Consider the following 20,045-nt stretch of genomic DNA (forward strand, 5'->3'; position numbering starts at 1 on the left):
CACTTCATTTATTCATTCGTTAATCTTTAGTAAGGGTTTTATCCTGGCCTTGCCTGTGATGGACCCAGAGTCTACCGCAGAAACACTCTGTACAATGCAGGGATACACCCTGGAGGTGACACCGTTTTATTGCATTTATTTACCTTTATTTATTTGGCTAAAGCTTTCATCCAAATTGATTTACATTTGAACCTTTGAAGGTTAATGGTCTTCCTCCAAGCACCCAACAGTGGCTGTTGTAGGATTTGAACTCACAACCTTCTGATCAGTAGCTCATAAGCGTTAATTAACCATTAATTAATTAACCATAATTTAATTAACCATTAATTCAATTCAATTCGATTTTATTTGTATTGCACTTTTTTACAACGGACATTGTCTCAAAGCAGCTTTACAGAAACATATAAACACAGGATACAGATTTTAAATGTGTGAATTTATCCCTATTGAGCGAGCCTGTGGCGACGGTGGCAAGAAAAAACTCCCTAAGAAGATATGAGGAAGAAACCTTGAAAGGATCCAGACTCAAAAGGGAACCCATCCTCATCTGGGCAATAACGGATAGTGTGAAAGTAAAGGGAAGTTCATTATAGATATTCTATGAAGTCTGTTTTGTTGTACTGATCCACTGGTCACTAAAGCATTAAGCAAACACTGTCTCGTTGTATTAAAACACATTTCAATTATAGGTGCACTATAATATATAATTATAGGGCTGTCTAGGGTTCAGATGTAATAAAATTACATTTTTAGGAGGTGAAAATGAGACCCTTTGAGAATAGATTTGCTCAGTGGACAGAATTTTGTTGAATGCTCATCTGGCCAAGAGGGGTCGCTGTGGAGCAAAATCTCCAAGGTGTCCAAATCCCTTGCCTTCATCCTTTGAATTCCCTTTAGGCCATCATTAGAAAGAAACCACAACAGAGTGAGATGCACCTACCATATAGGTGCACTTTATGTGGTACATTTGCTGACTGTAACCCATCTGTTGCTATGCACAACTGTTCACTCTGTACAATTTTCAAAATCTCCAAAATCTTTCAATGTTCAGCTGGGGTTTTACCTCATTTTCATCCTTATCAAAGCATTATTCCCATCAGGAGAGACATGTTTCTTTGAACAAAGAACCTTGTATTGGTTTGCAGTGATGCTGAGTGTTGCAGACTTTTTAGACAGCTTTATCAACTTTATTTATGAGTTGTTTATTTATATCTATTTATGACGGATTTGCACTTGTTTGAGCCTATGTTCTCAACGGCCAATCACTGACCACCGTCGCTCCCAATGTCCAATCATTAATCACCATTGTTCCCATGAACCAATCACTGACCGCCATCGCTCCCATTGTCCAATCATTAATCACTGGTGTTCCAAAGAACCAATCACTGACCATCATTGCTCCCAATGTCTAATCATTAATCAACATTGTTCCAAAGAACCAATCACTGACCATCATCGCTCCCAATGTCTAATCATTAATCAACATTGTTCCAAAGAACCAATCACTGACCACCATCGCTCCCAATAGCCAACTTTCAATTTTCAATTCAATTCAATTCAATTTTATTTGTATAGTACTTTTTACAATAGACATCGTCTCAAAGCAGCTTTACAGAAATATCAACACGGTATACAGATATTAAAGGTGCGAATTTATCCCAAGTGAGCAGGCCACTGAGTGGCGACAGTAGCAAGGAAAAACTCCCTAAGATGTTTTAAGAGGAAGAAACCTTAAGAGGAACCAGACTCAGAAGGGAACCCATCCTCATCTGGGTAACAACAGATATTGTGAAAAAGTTCATTATTGACTTATATGGAGTCTGTTTGGCCTTAGAAGCAGCCGTAGTCCCAGCAGTCTGGAATTGGAGTAGATGAGAGCTCCATCCAGAGGCAGGACATCCGAAACGGATCAGGCATGTCCGGAGATCAGAAAGGATCAGGATCTCTAATCTCCATAAAATCGTGTGTGACTCGGCAGAAGGAGAGAGGGAGAGAAAAGATTATTAGGACTGGGAATTAGCATAATAGAAAGTCTAGTCAGGGTAGGTTTGAGTAAACAAATATGTTTTAACCCTAGACTTAAACACTGAGACTGTGTCTGAGCCGAGCACTAATCGGAAGACTGTTCCATAACAGTAGGGCTCTATAAGCGAAAGCTCTACCCCTGCTGTAGCCTTCACTATTCGAGGTACCATCAAATCGCCCGCATCTTTTGATCTAAGTAGGCGTGGTGGATCATAGAAAACCAAAAGGTCGCTTAGATACTGTGGTGCGAGACCGTTTAGTGCTTTATAGGTTAATAAAAGTATTTTATAATCAACCACTGATCACCACCATTGTTTGTTCACCACTCACTTCATTGTTCTTTGTTCACCACTCACTTCATTGTTCTAATAATTAATCACCATTGTTCCAAAGAACAATCACTGACCATCATCGCTCCCAATGTCCAATCATTAATCAACATTGTTCCAAAGAACCAATTACTGACCACCATCGCTCCCAATGTCTAATCATTAATCAACATTGTTCCAAAGAACCAATTACTGACTACCATCGCTCCCAATAGCCAACCACTGGTCACCACCATTGTTTGTTCACCCCTTACTTCATTGTTATTTGTTTTAAACTCTCTTCTTGGCACTATGTACAGTAATAAAAGTGAGTTATTACAGCCAGAACTGTTTCCACTGCTTCATTTTATCTGTTGAAATAAAATAAATTGTAAATAGAGTTAGTTTACAATGCTGTGTCCAAAGAGCTCTTTCTATGCTCTATTCAATTCAATTCTATTCTAAGTGTCTTCCGAAAACCTTCCTTCTTCATTTGCATATGCAAATAATCATTACATTCCATTAAAATGGAAATCAATCTATGACGTCATCTGGTGACTTAGCGACTTGAGCATGCATTTGTTATTTGCCCCTGAAAACAGCTGACTTGGCAACCTCTAAATGGAACCAAACTGTGTCACAGCATGACAGAGAGGTCGTTAATTTGTCCTTATTAATTTGTCTATATTTGTTATTGCATGCCGCCAAAATGTAATTTGAAACCGGAAGTTCCTCCCGACACTTCCCGGAAGTTCCCCTCTGAGCTTGTTGTTTTTGTTTGCTAGTAGAGGGATTGTGGTGGAAAAAAATGGCGACGTCTCGTCGCGCTTCCCAGCAGCAACACCAGAGCTTATCTTCGCCTCCGCGCGTTGCCACGAGTTCTCTCACTCCGCCTGGATCTCCTCCGGGTGCCGGCGTCCCGAACATATCACCTCCGGCCGGTGGTGAACAGGACGGGGCCGGAGATGCTGACCCGAGCGCGGCCTCCTCCCCCGCTCCACTCCGCAGTGCTAGCAGCACTAGCAGCAGTAGCACCAGCACTAGCAGTGCTAGCTCCCCGAGCACCACAGGAGGCTCGAGCCCGGATTCAGCTAGCACGAGTCCGTCTGGCGGCTGCGCGAGTAGCGGCGCTTTCCGGGAGCTGTTCGAGGCCTGCCGAAATGGAGACGTGTCTCGGGTGAAGCGGCTGGTGGATTCGGTTAACGTTAACTCTAAGGACATGGCCGGGCGCAAATCCACTCCACTCCACTTTGCTGCAGGTAAATAACGTCGTTACCCGTACTTTATTGCTAGGTACTCCGCTAGTTAGCTAGCTAACGCTAGATAGCTAACTACCAAACAGCTGAGATTTCAAAAGCAGTATTAGCATATTAGCTAGCATGCTAACTTTCCCTGGTATGTTGACTATACAGATCGTATTATTGCTCGGCTAAACGAAGTTCAGTATCAGGTCAGCGATATAATAAATACATCGTGTTATTTTATAATTGTCGGTTTATTCTAAGGGGCGTGGCCACATGGTGGCAGCTGCCACCCTTGAAATAAGTTTTGCCACCCCAACGCTAACTTTTACTTCTGTGCAGTTCGCACTGATTTTATTAATCATATCTCCCTCGTATCACTTCAAATCATAATTTCAAGGTGGTTTCACTAAACTGCGACAGTATTGGGAGCAGTTGTTTAGTGGCTAATTCTGCCCACTGTTGCCACCCCAAGTCTAAGCCCCCTGTCCCTGTGTATTCCTAAATAACTGGTCTAGTCGGGTTTCTTGACAGGAACGAAGTTGTCTTCTTACTGGTTTCGTGTGTGTGTGCAGGGGTACTGAGTCGTTCCGGGTTAGTGTGTGTGCGGGGGTACCGAGTTGTACGTGGTTAGTGTGTGTGCGGGGGTATCGAGTTGTACCGGGTTAGTGCGCGTGCAGGGGTACTGAGTCATGCAGAGGTACTGAGTCGTACCGGGTTAGTGCGTGTGCAGGGGTACCGAGTCGTACCGGGTTAGTGCGTGTGCAGGGGTACCGAGTCGTACCGGGTTAGTGCGTGAGCAGGGGTACCGAGTCGTACCGGGTTAGTGCGTGAGCAGGGGTACCGAGTCGTACCGGGTTAGTGCGCGTGCAGGGGTACCGAGTCGTACCGGGTTAGTGCGCGTGCAGGGGTACCGAGTCGTACCGGGTTAGTGCTTGTGCAGGGGTACCGAGTCGTACCGGGTTAGTGCGTGTGCAGGGGTACCGAGTCGTACCGGGTTAGTGCGTGTGCAGGGGTACCGAGTCGTACCGGGTTAGTGCGTGTGCAGGGGTACCGAGTCGTACCGGGTTAGTGCGTGTGCAGGGGTACCGAGTCGTACCGGGTTAGTGCGTGTGCAGGGGTACTGAGTGTTACTGGGTGAGGTGTTCGGCTAGCCCAGGTGAGCGTTGGGAGGCAGCAGGGTGTTGAGTAATCTGACTTCCTAGGTGAAGAAGCTGTTGCGGAGTCTCTGGTGGTGGTGCGGATGCTCCTGTACCTTCTGCCAGAATGCAGGAGGGTGAATAGTTCATGAAAAGGACTGTTGTTACTAGACTTGTGTTGATAACTGAATAAAAATTGGTTAACCGTGTAGAAAATAACCATGCTAAACTGCATGAGGAGTTTGCCAGTCTTTAACAAGGATGAAGGCCACTTATTTATTTGTTTGTTTGTTTGTTTGTTTGTTTAATTAAAAAAAAAACCCTTCCATAAAGTGTGTCTCAGTGCTCGTAGAACTCACGTGCTCTCATATGTGACGTTTTCTCTGCAAGCTCATTTGTCATGACCACAATCGCTGATGCTGCTCTGATCAACAACTGAACATTTTTTTTTAAAGCATTATACTGATATTTATAGTTGCTGTATGGGCTGTTCCCATGGTAACCCAGTTAACCATTACCAGGCAATGTGGCGGTAGCGCCCTGGGAAACTAACATCGTTGTAATCGGGCTTATGCGTAATTAGTTTGGTCGTGTAATCTAACGTAGGTTAATCCTCTTACGTACGGTTTTAAACGCACTTCTTGTCCTCCAGGTTTTGGGAGGAAGGACGTAGTGGAGCATCTTCTGCAGACAGGAGCAAACGTGCACGCTCGCGACGACGGCGGTCTGATCCCCCTTCACAACGCCTGCTCGTTCGGCCACGCCGAGGTGGTGAGCTTGCTGCTGTGCCAGGGAGCCGACCCCAACGCCAGAGACAACTGGAACTACACGCCACTCCACGAAGCCGCCATCAAGGGCAAAATCGACGTGTGTATAGGTAAGAGACTCCGTTACTGACTCGAGTGCAAGCGCGATGTCCAGAATACCCTCAAATGTAGTTCATCAGCCAAGACAGGTTTGGTGTTTGGTTTGCATTCGAAGTATTGTGCTGGAGCTACGAGGATAAAATAGCGAACAAGCAAGAGAAGCTCGTAGCTTTTAGCTTCGCAGTGTCCAAACTGCATGTCTGAAACATGCAGGGGAAAACACGGTGTATGTTTTCTTTAAGGGATGGTACGTTTTATTTTAAACATTGCAATGTAAATAACAGTAACCGTGTGTGTGTGTGTGTTCTTGGGTCCCGCTTCCAACGTAGCCGCATGCTGCCGCTCCTCTTCACTAGCGTTACACCAACCTTTATTTCATCTGCATGACTGATGATGATAAATCTAATCTAGAGAACAGACTAGGCTGGTTAGGTTTCTTATCCGATATTAGCTAGGACCGAAAAGCGTTGTCGTGGCTACAGTGTGCATGTCACGTGAGGAGAATTTTTTTTCTTTTTCTTCATATGAGCACAAAAAGTACACCATGCCAGTGGGTGTTCTGTAGGAAGACAAAAACACTCACTTTAAAAAATTTCTTCTTCTGAAGATGTACATTATTATCAGGATATTTAAAAAAAAATTGTGACCCTGTGTGTTTTTCACGTCATTTCCTTACCCGCGTGATTTCTGTTTGCGACATTCCGACCTCATGTAACAGAATTTGAACTGAGCTCATGGGTAATATCTGATTTTAGCAGCTTTCAAGAACACGCCGTATTTTCCAGACAATAAGAGATGCCATATTTCAGTATTTTTGTTTGTCCCTGATATTAATATGCACATTCGATGACATCCTACTCCTGAAGCGGTGGACTGTACACTGCTTTTAGCGTCGTGCTAAAATAACATCCTATTGATCAACTAAATGAAAATTTGTATTATGATGTAGAGGTTGACCGATTGATTGATGTTGACGATTAATCGCATCGATGACTGGAACTCTCGGTGATCTGCGAAAATCCACACCGATAGTTTTTCCCGGTTGTGTCTTTAACGGAGTCGCTGAGGAGAAGAGTCCGCTGTCGTTATACGGTACGAGTGCGGCCTCTAGAGGCGAGAGAAAAACTATCGCTGACCAAATTTGTTGTGTTATTTGAAGTGTTTTTTGCTTCATTGTTATCTGGAGAGTTACTTTTTGGTTCATTTTAGATGTATATAATTTATTTCCTTTAACATTTGTTAGTCGTTCCTATATATTTTTATATATATATGTATATATTTACTTATTTTCAAAAAGTACAGTACATTTTCATGGTGTAGTCAGTACTGTTTATTTTTGTAATAGAGTCCAACTAATTAATATATATATATATATATATATATATATATATATATATATATATATATATATATATATAATATATATATATATAAAATGTATGTAATATTTATGTATGTGTAAATGTGTTGTGTTCATTCAGTATCAATTTTAAAAGCTGTGGGTCGATTAATCAGTTATCGGCAGGTATGGCCCGACTCATCGGTAAAATCGGTCGACCTCTATCATGAAGTTCAGAGATCACTGCGTAATGAAGGCAGAGGGTTTTTGGGTCTGACAGAGAATTAAAATCAGAACTCTTATCAGAACAGAACAGTGCTGAACTACAGCAACGCCACAAGGACAACCCTATATAACACTACACCACCGCTTGGGATGTGGAAGTTATTTCAGAGCCAGTGCAAACATTTTCCAGTGTAATTAATGCAGCATACACGACAAAGTAACTATATATTGATTTTTTTAAAAAGTTTTTTTTTAACAGGCGGAATTTAATGCGTGTGGGCGGCTTATAGTCCAGATAATACGGTACTTAACGAAACTGTCTCGGTACGTACAGGAGATATATGGCTTTAATTTTTCGCCGTTTTGCTTGAGGAGTAGTTTTCAATAAGGGTTAACCATGTGTCATTTTTCTTGATTAGCACTGCTCGCTGTGTTACACACTGCTCTGAGAATTAATCAGTTCTTTACTGCTCTGTGTGTTTTTTTTATTTTTTATTATTAATGGTTTCTGTAGGTCACAGGAGTCCAGTCCTCGTTTTATCCTTAGTAAAACGTCGCGTTTTGAGTCAGCCCATGCCCTGTTTTTATTGTGTGTGCGCACGCTTGCTTAATTTTTTTTCATCAGATTTATAGAGCTTTAAGGATTTTTTTTTTTTTTTAATAGATGAAAAAAAGGTACTTAAAGTTTGGGGAGTTTTCCAATCGAGGGGGAGAAAAAACATCCGATTAATCGATTTATGAAAATAATCACCAGCCCTAAAACACGCGGTGATTAGAATCCGAATGCTTACTCGTTTCCCTTTTTATTAAAAACTTAGGGTGTGTCCCAGTCAGCTCCCTAGTTCGGTAGTCAGGACTCCGATCAGGGAGTCGGACATTTTAAGGGCTGTCTACATCGCAAAATCCTTTCGGTACACTGGAATGTTCATTCCCTAAAAAAAAATCCCACAGTGCACTGCGAAAACCAGGGAGCGTCGATGCTCACTGTGTTCCCTTACTGGAAATGACGCCATGTTTTCTGAAGAAAACAAAATGGCGGGGGGGGGGGGGGGGGGGTCTACAAATATAAGTAGCTTGTTTTCGTTGTTGTTGTTCTCATGATTATTTACGTTAGCAATTTTTAACTTTATTTGACGTTTTATAAACAGTTTGTTTGAGTCTTTAGTGTTTAACGATTAAAAAAAAAACCGCAATCCTCTAGCCAGCATACGATCCTGCTTGAAGTACCATGATAGAAACGCGTGTGATTAAGCTAACACATTTGTGACGTATAACGTCAGAAAGATATCGGTCCTGCCTGCTATTGATAAACGCCAGGGTGACGGTTTACATCGCGAGTACGTAGTCATGTCGTGGGAGTCCTTACCACCGCCCCAACTCGTGTACACGATGCACCGATTCACACCCTAGCGAGCTGTTTGAGACGCACCCTTTGGTTATCTAACACTTGTAGCTTGGTTAAAAAGCTTTCCGGGTAAACAAAACACGAGACGGGGCACACTGGCGCTTGTGCTTGTCTAATGGATTAGCTAGCGTATTTCTGATTCGTCCGTATTTGAAGGTAATCACCCGAGATTCCGTGCACAAACACGTTACTTCCTGTAAGATTAACAACTGCAGCTAATCGCAATATCATGTGATGATAAATTAATGTACTGAGAGATCACAGGTCTCTTATAATTGTAGACTAATTAAATCTTCGAGATTTCATTGTTTTGTAATTGTTTTTTTTTTTTTCTTCTCTTCCCCCACATTGAGTTTTATTACGGCTCCCGTATTAGAATAATTGAAATAAGTCTCCTGAAATGAAGAGAGATTAGTCAGACTCCACAGCTCATGGGTTTAGAGATGAATTTTCCATCACACGCTGCGTCCTGTAGAGTGACAGAGAGGGGGAGAGGGAGAAAGAGCGAGAGTGGGAGAGAGAAAGGGGGGGGGGTAATGAAACAAGATATTTCAAATCTGAATATATGCACCGGTCGAAACATTAGAAGGTTTTTTTTCCCTATCAGGACGTGCTCTGGTTTTCAACGTTGACTCAACGTCATTCTGTTCCTCTCTACAAAATCCGATTTAGCACTCCGTTTCATAGACCGCTGTCAGCAGAGGAGCTCGTTCACGTTAACCTTGTTTCTTTATGAGTCGGGTGAGCGGGGTGAGGTGGGGCAGCTGGCTAACGTTCTGACGGTACAATTCAAACTTACCGTCCCTGTACACGTCAGTAGTAAAACCAGAAAAGTGCGCTATGCAGTGTAAGCATTTCCCTGGTGTTGCTAGGATGTTCCTGGTGGTTTCTAGGCAATCACTATGGTGTTGCAGGTGGTTTCTGTGGTATCTTGGTTATGGTGCTGCATGGCAGTTGCTGTGGCATGCCAGGAGCTTGCAGTGGTATACCAGATGGTTGTTAGAAGATTGCTAGGTATTGCTGTTGTATCTCAGGTGGTTTGCTAGGGTGTTGCTTTGTGCTTGCTGTGGTATCTCAGGTGGTTACTAGGGGATTGCTAGGTATCTCAGGTGGTTACTAGGGGATTGCTAGGTATTGCTGTGGTTTCTCAGGTGGTTACTAGGGGATTGCTAGGTATCTCAGGTGGTTACTGGGGATTGCTAGGTATTGCTGTGGTATCTCAGGTGATTACTAGGGGATTGCTCGGTATTGCTGTGGTATCTCAGGTGGTTACTAGGGGATTGCTAGGTATTGCTGTGGTTACTAGGGGATTGCTAGGTATTGCTGTGGTTACTAGGGGATTGCTAGGTATTGCTGTGGTATCTCAGGTGGTTACTAGGGGATTGCTAGTTATTGCTCTGGTTACTAGGGGATTGATAGGTATTGCTGTGGTATCTCAGGTGGTTACTAGGGGATTGCTCGGTATTGCTGTGGTGTCTCAGGTGGTTACCAGGGGATTGCTAGGCAGTTGTAGTGGCGGACCAGGTGGTTGCTTTGGTGCCTAACTTGGCGGTTAGAGTGTTGCAAGGCGGCTCAGGTTGTTGCTGTGGTACAGTTGTTGGTGGCTAGGGTGTTGCTAGGTAGGTGCGACCAGTTTGGTGATTTGATTCTTATTTATATGGTTTCGATTCAGTATCGATTAGTTCTCAATATTTCATTTTAAATGTTAGTTTTGCAGACATGGAATCCACGTTTTAATATAAATGCTGGTAACTGGAACCCTCCTACTTAGCTTTATTACTGAAATGCACATTAAATTTAACAATACAACACGCAATTATGTTTAATTACTTTTTACTTTTACTTTGAGTGACAAACATTGTAACAAGAAATTCGTAGATATACGCACACAAGGTAAGCACAAACTGCACATAACTACACATGACCTGAAACACGTTTAAGAAATGAAACCAATGAATAAAAAAAAAAAGGTTTTCAAATTTCAAAACGTGAAAGATGGCGACACCTTCAGGATGAGAGATGAACTACAGATAATTTTTCACGTCCTCTCTATTAAAGCACACGCATTAAGAAACGATTCAAGGATTTCTCGATCAATTATTGTTTCATTAAATTATAGAGCGATTAAAATCGGAGAATCAATGTTTTTTTTTTACCCAGCCCTAGTTGCTATGGTATACCAGGTGGTTGCTAGGGTGTTGCTATGAGGGAAGGCTAACGCTACGTTCACACGCACACACGGTACGGCGCACGGCCGCTACGTTTCCACAGGAATAAAGATAATACAGCATCGAACAAATGATCTTTCAGCGTGGTTCAGTTTATGTTGCATGAAATCCGTCACTCTGTCAGACCGGGTGCTTCACCCACCTCTGCTCTTTGACGGTAATAAATAAATCATGTCCTCATTAGCGTCGCCTCCAGTCTGGAAACTCCAGTGTCGTCGACCGCGAGCTGCTGGAGGGGATTTAATAATCGGAAGTTGTTTAATGTCGGTCTTGAGTTGAAGGATGGATGAGGGTGGTGGAGGCCATGGTACTGTTTCTCTGGAAGGACGTGTCAGGGTTTTTACTGCCTGCGTGATAAACGATTACAGCAGCTTCGGCCCCGACACTAAACCCGGTGACGCAGGACATGATGCAGCGACGCTGATGCTCTTCCAGCGCTGAGCGAGAGGACAAAGCAAACCAGAAAACTGGATTCAGATTCCCCGATTGTGTTTGTACGGTTTGAAATTTCATCGCGTTTTCGTCCAAACGTCACGTAACGTATACTAAACACCTGAGGGGGGGGGTATGGGGGGGGGTATGGGGGGGGGAGTGAACGGACAGCGCTTTATTCCAATTCACTTCCTGCGCTCGGGGTCAGTTCTCATCCCAGCTACAATCAGACCACACGCACTGGGGAACGCACCAGGGTTCGACTCGACCGGACTAAACCTTGCACGGGGTTCCGGACAGTTTTTTGTGATCGTTGTGGACAAAAATGCTCGATTCTTTTATTTTGCGGCGTGTTTGTTTGTTTTGTTGAGGAAAACTACACGAATTGGCGAAATTGCAATCGTACGAAATCGTACGTCTTTCACTGCGTTGTTTGATGGAAAACTTTTTAGCCATATTCCTGTTCGACGCACGTGAATCAAAAAGTGGGCTTTGGTCGAATGAACGCGCGTCGTGATGATGTCACGTGACGCGTCTTGGCCCGAATCTGTGGAAAATCTGCGGTAAGTTTGAAAAATCGCAAGCTCCTTTCGAATATTGCGGAGTTTGTGTGATTTTGCGTTGGTCTCTGCGATCGCAAAATCTCAACATCCCGGAGGAGCTGATTTCTTGGGAAGATAATGACCGAGTGGTGTGATAGAGCTGTGTATGAAGTGGATTGTTTTCCTAAAACAGAATGTCCTGAAGTGTTTTCACACATGACATTCACATAAACGTGAACCTGTAGTTTGTGTGCTGCGCTACTACTGACTGACCTGCTTCTGTATTCCTTCCACGTGTGTGTGTGTGTGTGTGTGTGTGTGTGGTTCGAGGGCGGAGGTTAGCACGATGCTCCAGAGTCTCCACCTAACACCACAGCTGATGGATAGCCGGGCTGTTGGAGACACGCCTGCGCATTTTAATGGTCCCGTCTCTGTCGTCCCGATCATTCCACTCGACAGCGCTTTCGGGACAGTCGTGTACGCAGACGTGGTGTTCACACTGGCCCCTGTTTTCCCCGTGAGCGCAATCGTTCGTTTCCCTTTGACCGATGTCCTGCGGCACGCCTTCCACCTCCGGCCCAGCTCGTATTTCTTTCTCCTGTCTTTAAAGCCGTGTATCCTGCTTCGTGAAGGCGTCGTACGTATCTCACAGCACCACCGGGCGGGCAGTTCGGCTTTTTGATGAGTGACGGATGACTTACGAGTCACCAAAGCGCAGCGCCGGCCGCGTCACGATGATTTGGAGAGCTAGTTTGTGCCGTTTCGAGTCAAAAACAACAATGAGATCGAGTGTTTGTTGTTTTTTCGTTTTGTTTTGATTTTTGTGAAAGGTCTCGCCAGTTGCAGGAGATGAAAAGAGTCTCGGTCGCAGAAGTATGCAGTGTTGATAGGATTTGACTGGAAGCCTGGTGCGTTTTCCTCTTCAGCGAGGTTCATTTAGAGAGGCGAGGACACAACACTCGGGTGCAGATTAAAACCAGGGATCTGTGATATTATAGTGAGAGAGAGTGACTGCAGGAAGTGAATCAACCATGCAACCAAGCTGCAAAACTGAGCCAAAGGACAAAGCTGTAGCACTGCTGATAATCGAAGCGTTTATTGAGCGCTCGCTGCGTGTTGTACGTGCTCGGGGGATTTTAATTATTTCCGTGTGCACTCGGTGACGTTTCGTGTATCCGTTTCTAGCCAACAGACGAAAGAGATTTACGAGCGCATTATCAGCCGTACATGCCCCTCAGAGCTGTCCCCCCCCCCCCCCCCCCCGTTTTGCTTTGCGGTTCGTGTAATCATGTGCGGTGTGAAGGAAAACCAAATAGCAAACACACCCAAAAGAATGAACCGTAGCAATAGATGCACAGGTGCGAAAGTGCTTTTAAGATGAGCGCACACTACGCGAGCTTGAAAACCGCTAAGCCTTTCGCACTAAACAACTTCAATCGCTTGCGGTCGGTGTTGCTCACAGACAAGGCACACACACCCACACACACACACACACACACACACACACACACACACAGAGAGATCCCTGCTGATACCCTAATCTTGCTTTGTCACAAAAATAAGTGCATCACTATTTATCACGCGTCTCTATTTTGTAGGCAAGAAAAATAAGTGGAAGTGTTATTTTGCCAGACGTGGCCAACGAGGGTCGACTGTTGTGCAAAGAGAACTGGAGATATAGTGTAAATGCATCTCTTTTTATAGTGTGTGACAGGACTCATGTCTTGCTTATGTATGTGTCTATACTCGTTGAAAAAAAGAGACACCCTGTCACGTTCAACCGCTTTTATTTCCAGCGAATTTCTTAACGTGTGTAAGTATTTGCATTAACATAAAAACATTCAACAACCGAACAAGTTTCCCAGGCGCTTTAAATCGAACAGAAATGGAATAATGAGTCCCTGAACAAAGGGGGGGGGTCAATATTAAAAGGAACAGTATCGGCTTTAAGTACTACAGTGCATCTCATCCTCATGGACTGCACCGGATTGGTCAGTTCTTGCTGTGAGATGTTACTCCACTCTTCCACCGAGGCATCTGCAAGCTCTCCATCACGTCCGTGGGGACACACGGTCACATGTAATTTTCCACCGCGAGGACGATCAGCTGTCCTTCCTGTCTCCCTGTAGCACCGTCTTAGGCGTCTTACATTACAGACATTGCAGTTTATTGCTCTGGCCACATCTGCAGTCCTCATGCCTCCCTGCAGCAGGTCTATGGCATGTTCACGCAGGTGAGCAGGAACCCTAGGCATCTTTCTTCTGGTGTTTTTCAGAGTCAGTAGAAAGGTCTCTTCAGTGTCTTAAGTTATTGTAACTGTGACCTTAATCGCCTAGCGCCTGTGAACTGTTAGTGTTTTAAGGATTGTTCCACAGGTGCATGTGCAGTAATTGTTTACGGTTCATTAAACAAGCATGAAAAACCTCGTTTAAACCCTTTCCAATAAAGATCTGTAAAGCTTATTTGGATTTTGGAAAATTATCTTTAAAATACAGTCTCCTGGGGGAAAAAACAAGGGGTGTTTCTTTTTTTTTTTGCTGAGTCTATATAATATATATAAAATATATAAGGGATGGGCTTGAGTACTCGGAAGAGACATGAATGACTGATCATTAAAACGATGATCGTGCAGTTTTTTTTTTTTTTTTCCGTCTCCATTTTTCCGCTTTTACACGTTTCCGTCAGCCGCGCAAACGCCAAGCACGTGCATACTAGTATAATCCCGGTGACCGGGGGGAAAAAGCAGAGAGACACGCGAGAAATTCTCTGCAATAACTGATTGATTTTGGCCATAGTGGGTTTTAACTTCCGTTGGACTGTTATTTTCTGTCCCAGTCCCTGTGGGAGCCCTTATTAAAACTGGTTAAAGAGAGCGCGGCTGATTTACTTAAACAGAAGCGTTGTGAGTGTTAATAAGAATAAACATGAGCTCAGGGTCAGGCTGTGCTGTCGTCGGCTTCCACAACTGCAGTTTTTACCGCCTGTTTTTATTGCTGTGCAGGTAATTATATGCTTCTGCGCTCGTGTAATATCCGAGTTCTTCGCCATCGACGCCTTCCGTGAAAACGAAGTAGTTAATTAGATCGATGTAGCTAACCTCGGGCCATAGCTTCATGTCGTTACACTTTGACGGGTGAGGCACCGTCAAAAGGCGGTCTCGGAGCGCTACTCTGTTTATCACCGCGAGTGAGGAACAACACGGCCTCGTTACTAATAGATCGCTCCCGTTGTAATAAACAACAGAATCGACACTGCAAGTGCGCAGTTACAGCACATAACGACTATAACCTTGATTTAAACTCAACCTCTAAAGTAATTCACACCAGTTTCTCCAACCCTCGCACACAGTGGAGCGTTTTGGATGTGGACATGAGTTCGTGCTCGTACATCACTGTCGTGCTTCCGTGCTACACAAGCTCCGCTTTCTAAAGTTCGCAGGTTGCAGTCTTGGACGGTGTTTAATATAAAAGGCTCCCTGCTTTAGAGGTCGTGTTGGGAACGAAAGGTAACGGTGCCTCTGGGTATTCTGCTAAAGCTAGCCGCGTCGCATCACGTGCGTCCGACGTCGTGTGCCATCGTCCGGGACACGGCTTATACTTCCGGTTAGTTTAAAAAGCGCTCGTGTTCCGTTTGAGACGATCTTACCTTTCTAAAATTCATACACTAGACTGTAGTGCATAGTGTAAGTGTATAGGACGTCATTTGGGACGCAACTGTAGTATTTCCTCTCCGACGCGTGATTTCGGAAGGGAAGTAACGTAACGAGTAAACGTGCCCCGTGCCGCGCAGACCAACGAATCGATAACTATTATTATCGATTATACACACACACACACACACACACGCTCTTAGTCGCACACTCTCATATCTAATATACTCTAATACCACAGTTCTTCCTCCCAGTTGACAGTTCCTCACTCTCCCCGACTCTCCTCACTCTCCTTCCAGTTTTTAATAATGCTTTGGACAGTTCTTAACCCAGTTCCAGAGATTTCAGCAATCTCCTTAGTCGTTTTCTCTGCTCGATCCAGGCCAACAGTTTTCCCCTTCTGAAACACAGGAACGTCTTTTCCACGACCGCGGGATGCGTCGAAACACGAGAAACACGTGCACACTGCATCAGTTAGGGTTAAAAAGATTGTGGCCAGCTGAAATATATTAATCACTGGATTTACTTAAGAGCCTGTGTCTGGATCGTTATTGCAAACAGCAACCGTTTTTTCCCCCTTTTGTTTGGCCTCTGTGTGTGTGAAAAGTAATGGCGCCCTGTAAGAGGCACAACAGTGACGACGTGTTTCCGAATTGATTTGTGTATTTACATGCGCAAATTTATTTATTTGTTTTAATTGTGCGATGTAGAAATGATGTTAACGAGACAACGTCTCTTGAGGCGAGTGTGTGTCTTGGCTGACGCAGTACATTTGGGGTGAAAGGGAACATTGTGTACAGTTGATATTTTCTTTAACTAGCTGTGATGGTGAGGAGGCAGGAGGTGTGTGAGCGAGCGAGTGTGTTGTTTTTCAAGAGAGAGATGGAGAGAGAGTGAGCGAGTGTGTGTGCGCGTGTGCGCGCGCGCAGGCAGTTGGCGACTCTGGAGGCTGTTTGTGTTGAGCTGTTCACTTGGCAGCGGGAGATTAAAAATCTGAGCGCGGTGAATCAGCTCGCTTTGTCTTCTTCTCCAGCTCTCTCTCTCTTTCTTGCTCGCTCTCGCTCGCTCTCTCTCTCTCTCTCACGCGCGCTCTCATCCCCGCCATCTCGTATATTGGTGCTCTAGTATCATGGGCTTTTTTGCCGGCCCTCAGCGTAGCGCGTGGTGTGTCGCTTTGTCCGTTGCGCGCGTGCCGTGCGATGTGTGTGAGCGTGATGTCGAGGAGAGCGCTGGGCTCGAGCCTGTGCCTGCCTGAGTTACGCTACTGTCTGTGTTTCCCCTGCACAGTACTGCTCCAGCACGGCGGAGACGCCAACATCCGCAACACCGACGGCAAATCAGCGCTGGACCTGGCCGAGCCGTCCGCCAAAGCCGTACTCACTGGTGAGTCAACACCGCCAACTGCTCTCTTTCTTCATCTGTCCAGCTCTCTCTCTCTCTCTCTCTCCTCTGGCTGGGTTTCTCTCAGTCTGTCACTGATTGCTGCTCAGTGGCTTTCAAATGTTCACCGATTGTTTTGTGTGTGTGTGTGTGTGCGCGCGCATATTTGTGCTTGTGTATCTTTCCAATTCTTCTCTCTCTCTCTCTCTCTTTCTCTCCCTCTTTGTAATGATGGTCATTGATGTTTTTGTGGATGCATGCAGCAGGAGTCTGATCTCTCTCTCTCGCACGCTCCACTGATTGCACTGATGCTCAGTGTTGTTTTTGTTGATGCACACAGCAGGAGTCGTCCCCCCCACCCCACCCCACCCCTGTTTGCATCGGGTCCCTCCTCATCCACGTTCTCCCCACGTTTACTCCGAGTTGCATCACATCTCGGGTGTTGGCGTTGGGCAGTAACAGAGCAGTCGTGTGTAGAATGTGTGTAATTCATTGTCAAGATTAGTCGGCGTCTTGCATCGTTAAGTAGCCGCGTCATATGGGAGGCTGTATAGGGCAAAACACACTGTTACAGGAGGGCAGAGTGTCTTTGATCGACCGGTTTGTAGTTTTTAAAATTGCTCTTGAATGAAAACGTAACACAAGTTTATTACAAAAATAAACAGTACTGACCGTACCGTGAAAATGTAGTGTACTTTTTAAAACGTAATAAGTATTAATATATATTAACTCATAATAAATATTAAAGTAAATAAAATGTATACATCCAAACCGAACCAAAAAACAACACTCCAAATAACACATATAAATCCAGACATCCAAAATTAATAAAACATTTCAAATAACACAACAAAATTAGTCAGCGATTAGTTTTTATTTCACCTCTAGAGGCCGCTCTCGTACCGTATAACGATGCAACCCCGGGGAAAACGATCGGCGTGGATTTTTACAGATAAACGAGAGTTCCAGCAATCTCTTATCGATGCCGGCGAAACCGATCAATCGGTCGACCTGTAGAACAAAACAATCCTTCCTGTTCATTTGCATTGCCTTTTTCTCATTTGTTCTGTCGTTATGGATTAATGCTAATGATGCATTGAATGCATGCAAGAATTGTTGGTAGAGATATATGAAAATCATCTTTGGGGTCTTCGGGCTCGAGAAATGAGAATTAGCCGCTGATATAATGACGTCGTCACTACCTGGCCTTCACTACCCGGCTCAGAGGCTCCCATGCCTCTGAGCCGGGTAGTGAAGGCCAATCGCCATGCGATCGTGTCGTGCTCTAGTTCTCCAAACGATCTCTTTAATGGACGTGAAAATCAATCATCAAAACATGGTCACTTCGCCATGATTAACCCCGCCCACTTGACACTGGAGAAGAAGTGCCTGGAGACATCAGATTGCCGCTAATTATTCACGAAACGAGTTCAACATGAAGCAAATTAGAAAGCGAACGAACATCCCTGTGGTTTTAACCGAAATGATAACTCCGAGCTAATAAACGCCGCAAGGCGATTTAGCGAAGATTTACCTGAGACGAGCTTGCAGTCGAACGGATTAGCGCGCACTTAAGCCTTTAAAAAAAAAAACAAAAAAAAAAACAAACTAGTCTGTAAATGCGCTTTTGTTCGTGAAACGCCGGCGTCCTGACAGTTCACATTACTCTCACCTGCTGTGCAGTTCAGCCTGACGAACATCTGAAACGAAACGAAATGGATATTAGATGCTTCTTCCCCACCGAGAAGGCGCGAGCGTGATAACCCTGCGCGGTAAGATCTTCGCCGAGTTAAAACGTAAAAGCTGACGGTGAGCGTGACCTCCTGATGGGGAGTGAAGTTCGTGCTGTGTAGCGCAGAGCTTTCCCTTGACGTTAGCAAGGGGATGTTATGGATGTTTTTTGGCAAACATTTCCTGGACAAAATATTGGCGGAAAATCCGAATTTAGTGTATAAGAAGAAAACTCTGGTTCTAGAGGAGTGAGTCGGTGATCTCTTCTTTATGAATACGTTTGCTGATGGTTTTCTGAGCTACATAGCACATAGAGGATTTTATACCTGAATTGCACACGTGGGAATTCAGACCTCCGACATGACTAACAGGGGCAGGGGTGGCTTGGCGGTTAAGGCTCGGGGTTACTGATCGGAAGGTCGGGGGTTCAAGCTCCAGCACTGCCAAGCTGCCACTGTTGGGCCCTTGAGCAAGGCCCTTAACCCTCTCTACTCCAGGGGGCGCCGTATCACGGCCGACCCTGCGCTCCGACCCCAGCTTCCTGACATGCTGGGGAAATATGCGAAGAAAAGAATTTCTCTGTGCTGTGAATACACTATAAAGACTCATTATCATTAACTTAATCGTTAATGCTGCGTCCAGCTCGCGGCACCTTCCCGTTACGGCATCTTCGACCTCTGTGTTTGAGGTACAGAGTTGTGGGGGGGAATCATGGACGCCTCAATGTTCATATTTTGTTAGCAACAAGCTAGTTAGCCAACTGTGATGAGTGCATTATGTTTTCCGTCTTCAAACCGTGATCTGTGTAGTCAGTGTTGCAGATTTAATGAGCGAATATGTCTGTGTATTTATATCCGTTATTCATGTAAATGAGTAACTCGCTTGCCGGCTTAAACTCCTGATGTTGTTGTCAGATTTCCTGCGTCCACATCCATCAGCTGTGGATAATATTGGCACATTATTAACTGGTTGGTAGTTAATTATTGTAATATTTATTATTATTATTATTATTATTCTTTTTATTTTTTTTTTTACGTTTTGCGTAATAAATATGCACGTGCATGAGTTCCAGAGGAAAGCAACCGATACGCACCAAGTTCCTGACCACTCGCACGTGCAAACGGTTTATTGTTCTACCCAACGCGATGACCGGACAAAACACTAATAATAATAATAATAATAATAATAAATTTAAAAAATCATGAAAAATCCTGGTCTGCTGCAGACTTGGCTGAACAAGCTCCTCGGTGTCTCAGCCTGGTGTTTTTCTGCACTTTTCATATTTTCTCTGTTAACGACCTTTAAAACGACACAAAAGCCCCTAACTAGAATATCTGAAAGGTGTAAAGAAAATCTATATCTGAAGTCTTGAAAAGGCTCGGATCCTTTCTTCATGTATTTCTTTTGACGTTCTCTTTGAGGCGAGCTGAAATGTTCACCTGTCTCGCCTGTTTGAAATAAAGCCACTATTTATTGATTCTCTTTAGGATTTTCATGAAACATCCAGACCAATAGACACAACCTTGATCTCTGTC

At 44.4% G+C, this 20,045-nt stretch overlaps 1 protein-coding gene across 1 annotated transcript in view; it reads left to right on the forward strand.

Annotated features, from left to right (window-relative positions):
- Positions 1-2,948: 2,948 nt before the first annotated feature.
- The window catches only part of tnksa (tankyrase, TRF1-interacting ankyrin-related ADP-ribose polymerase a), a 107,898-nt gene continuing 90,801 nt past the window's right edge, over positions 2,949-20,045 (forward strand). The window contains exons 1-3 of the mRNA XM_053648834.1: positions 2,949-3,592; positions 5,366-5,590; positions 16,687-16,782. Coding sequence (XP_053504809.1) covers positions 3,142-3,592; positions 5,366-5,590; positions 16,687-16,782 — 772 coding nt within the window. The 5' untranslated portion in view covers positions 2,949-3,141. The remainder of the gene's footprint in view (positions 3,593-5,365; positions 5,591-16,686; positions 16,783-20,045) is intronic.

The sequence above is a fragment of the Ictalurus furcatus genome, chromosome 18, assembly GCF_023375685.1.
Source record: "Ictalurus furcatus strain D&B chromosome 18, Billie_1.0, whole genome shotgun sequence".
NCBI lineage: Eukaryota > Metazoa > Chordata > Actinopteri > Siluriformes > Ictaluridae > Ictalurus > Ictalurus furcatus.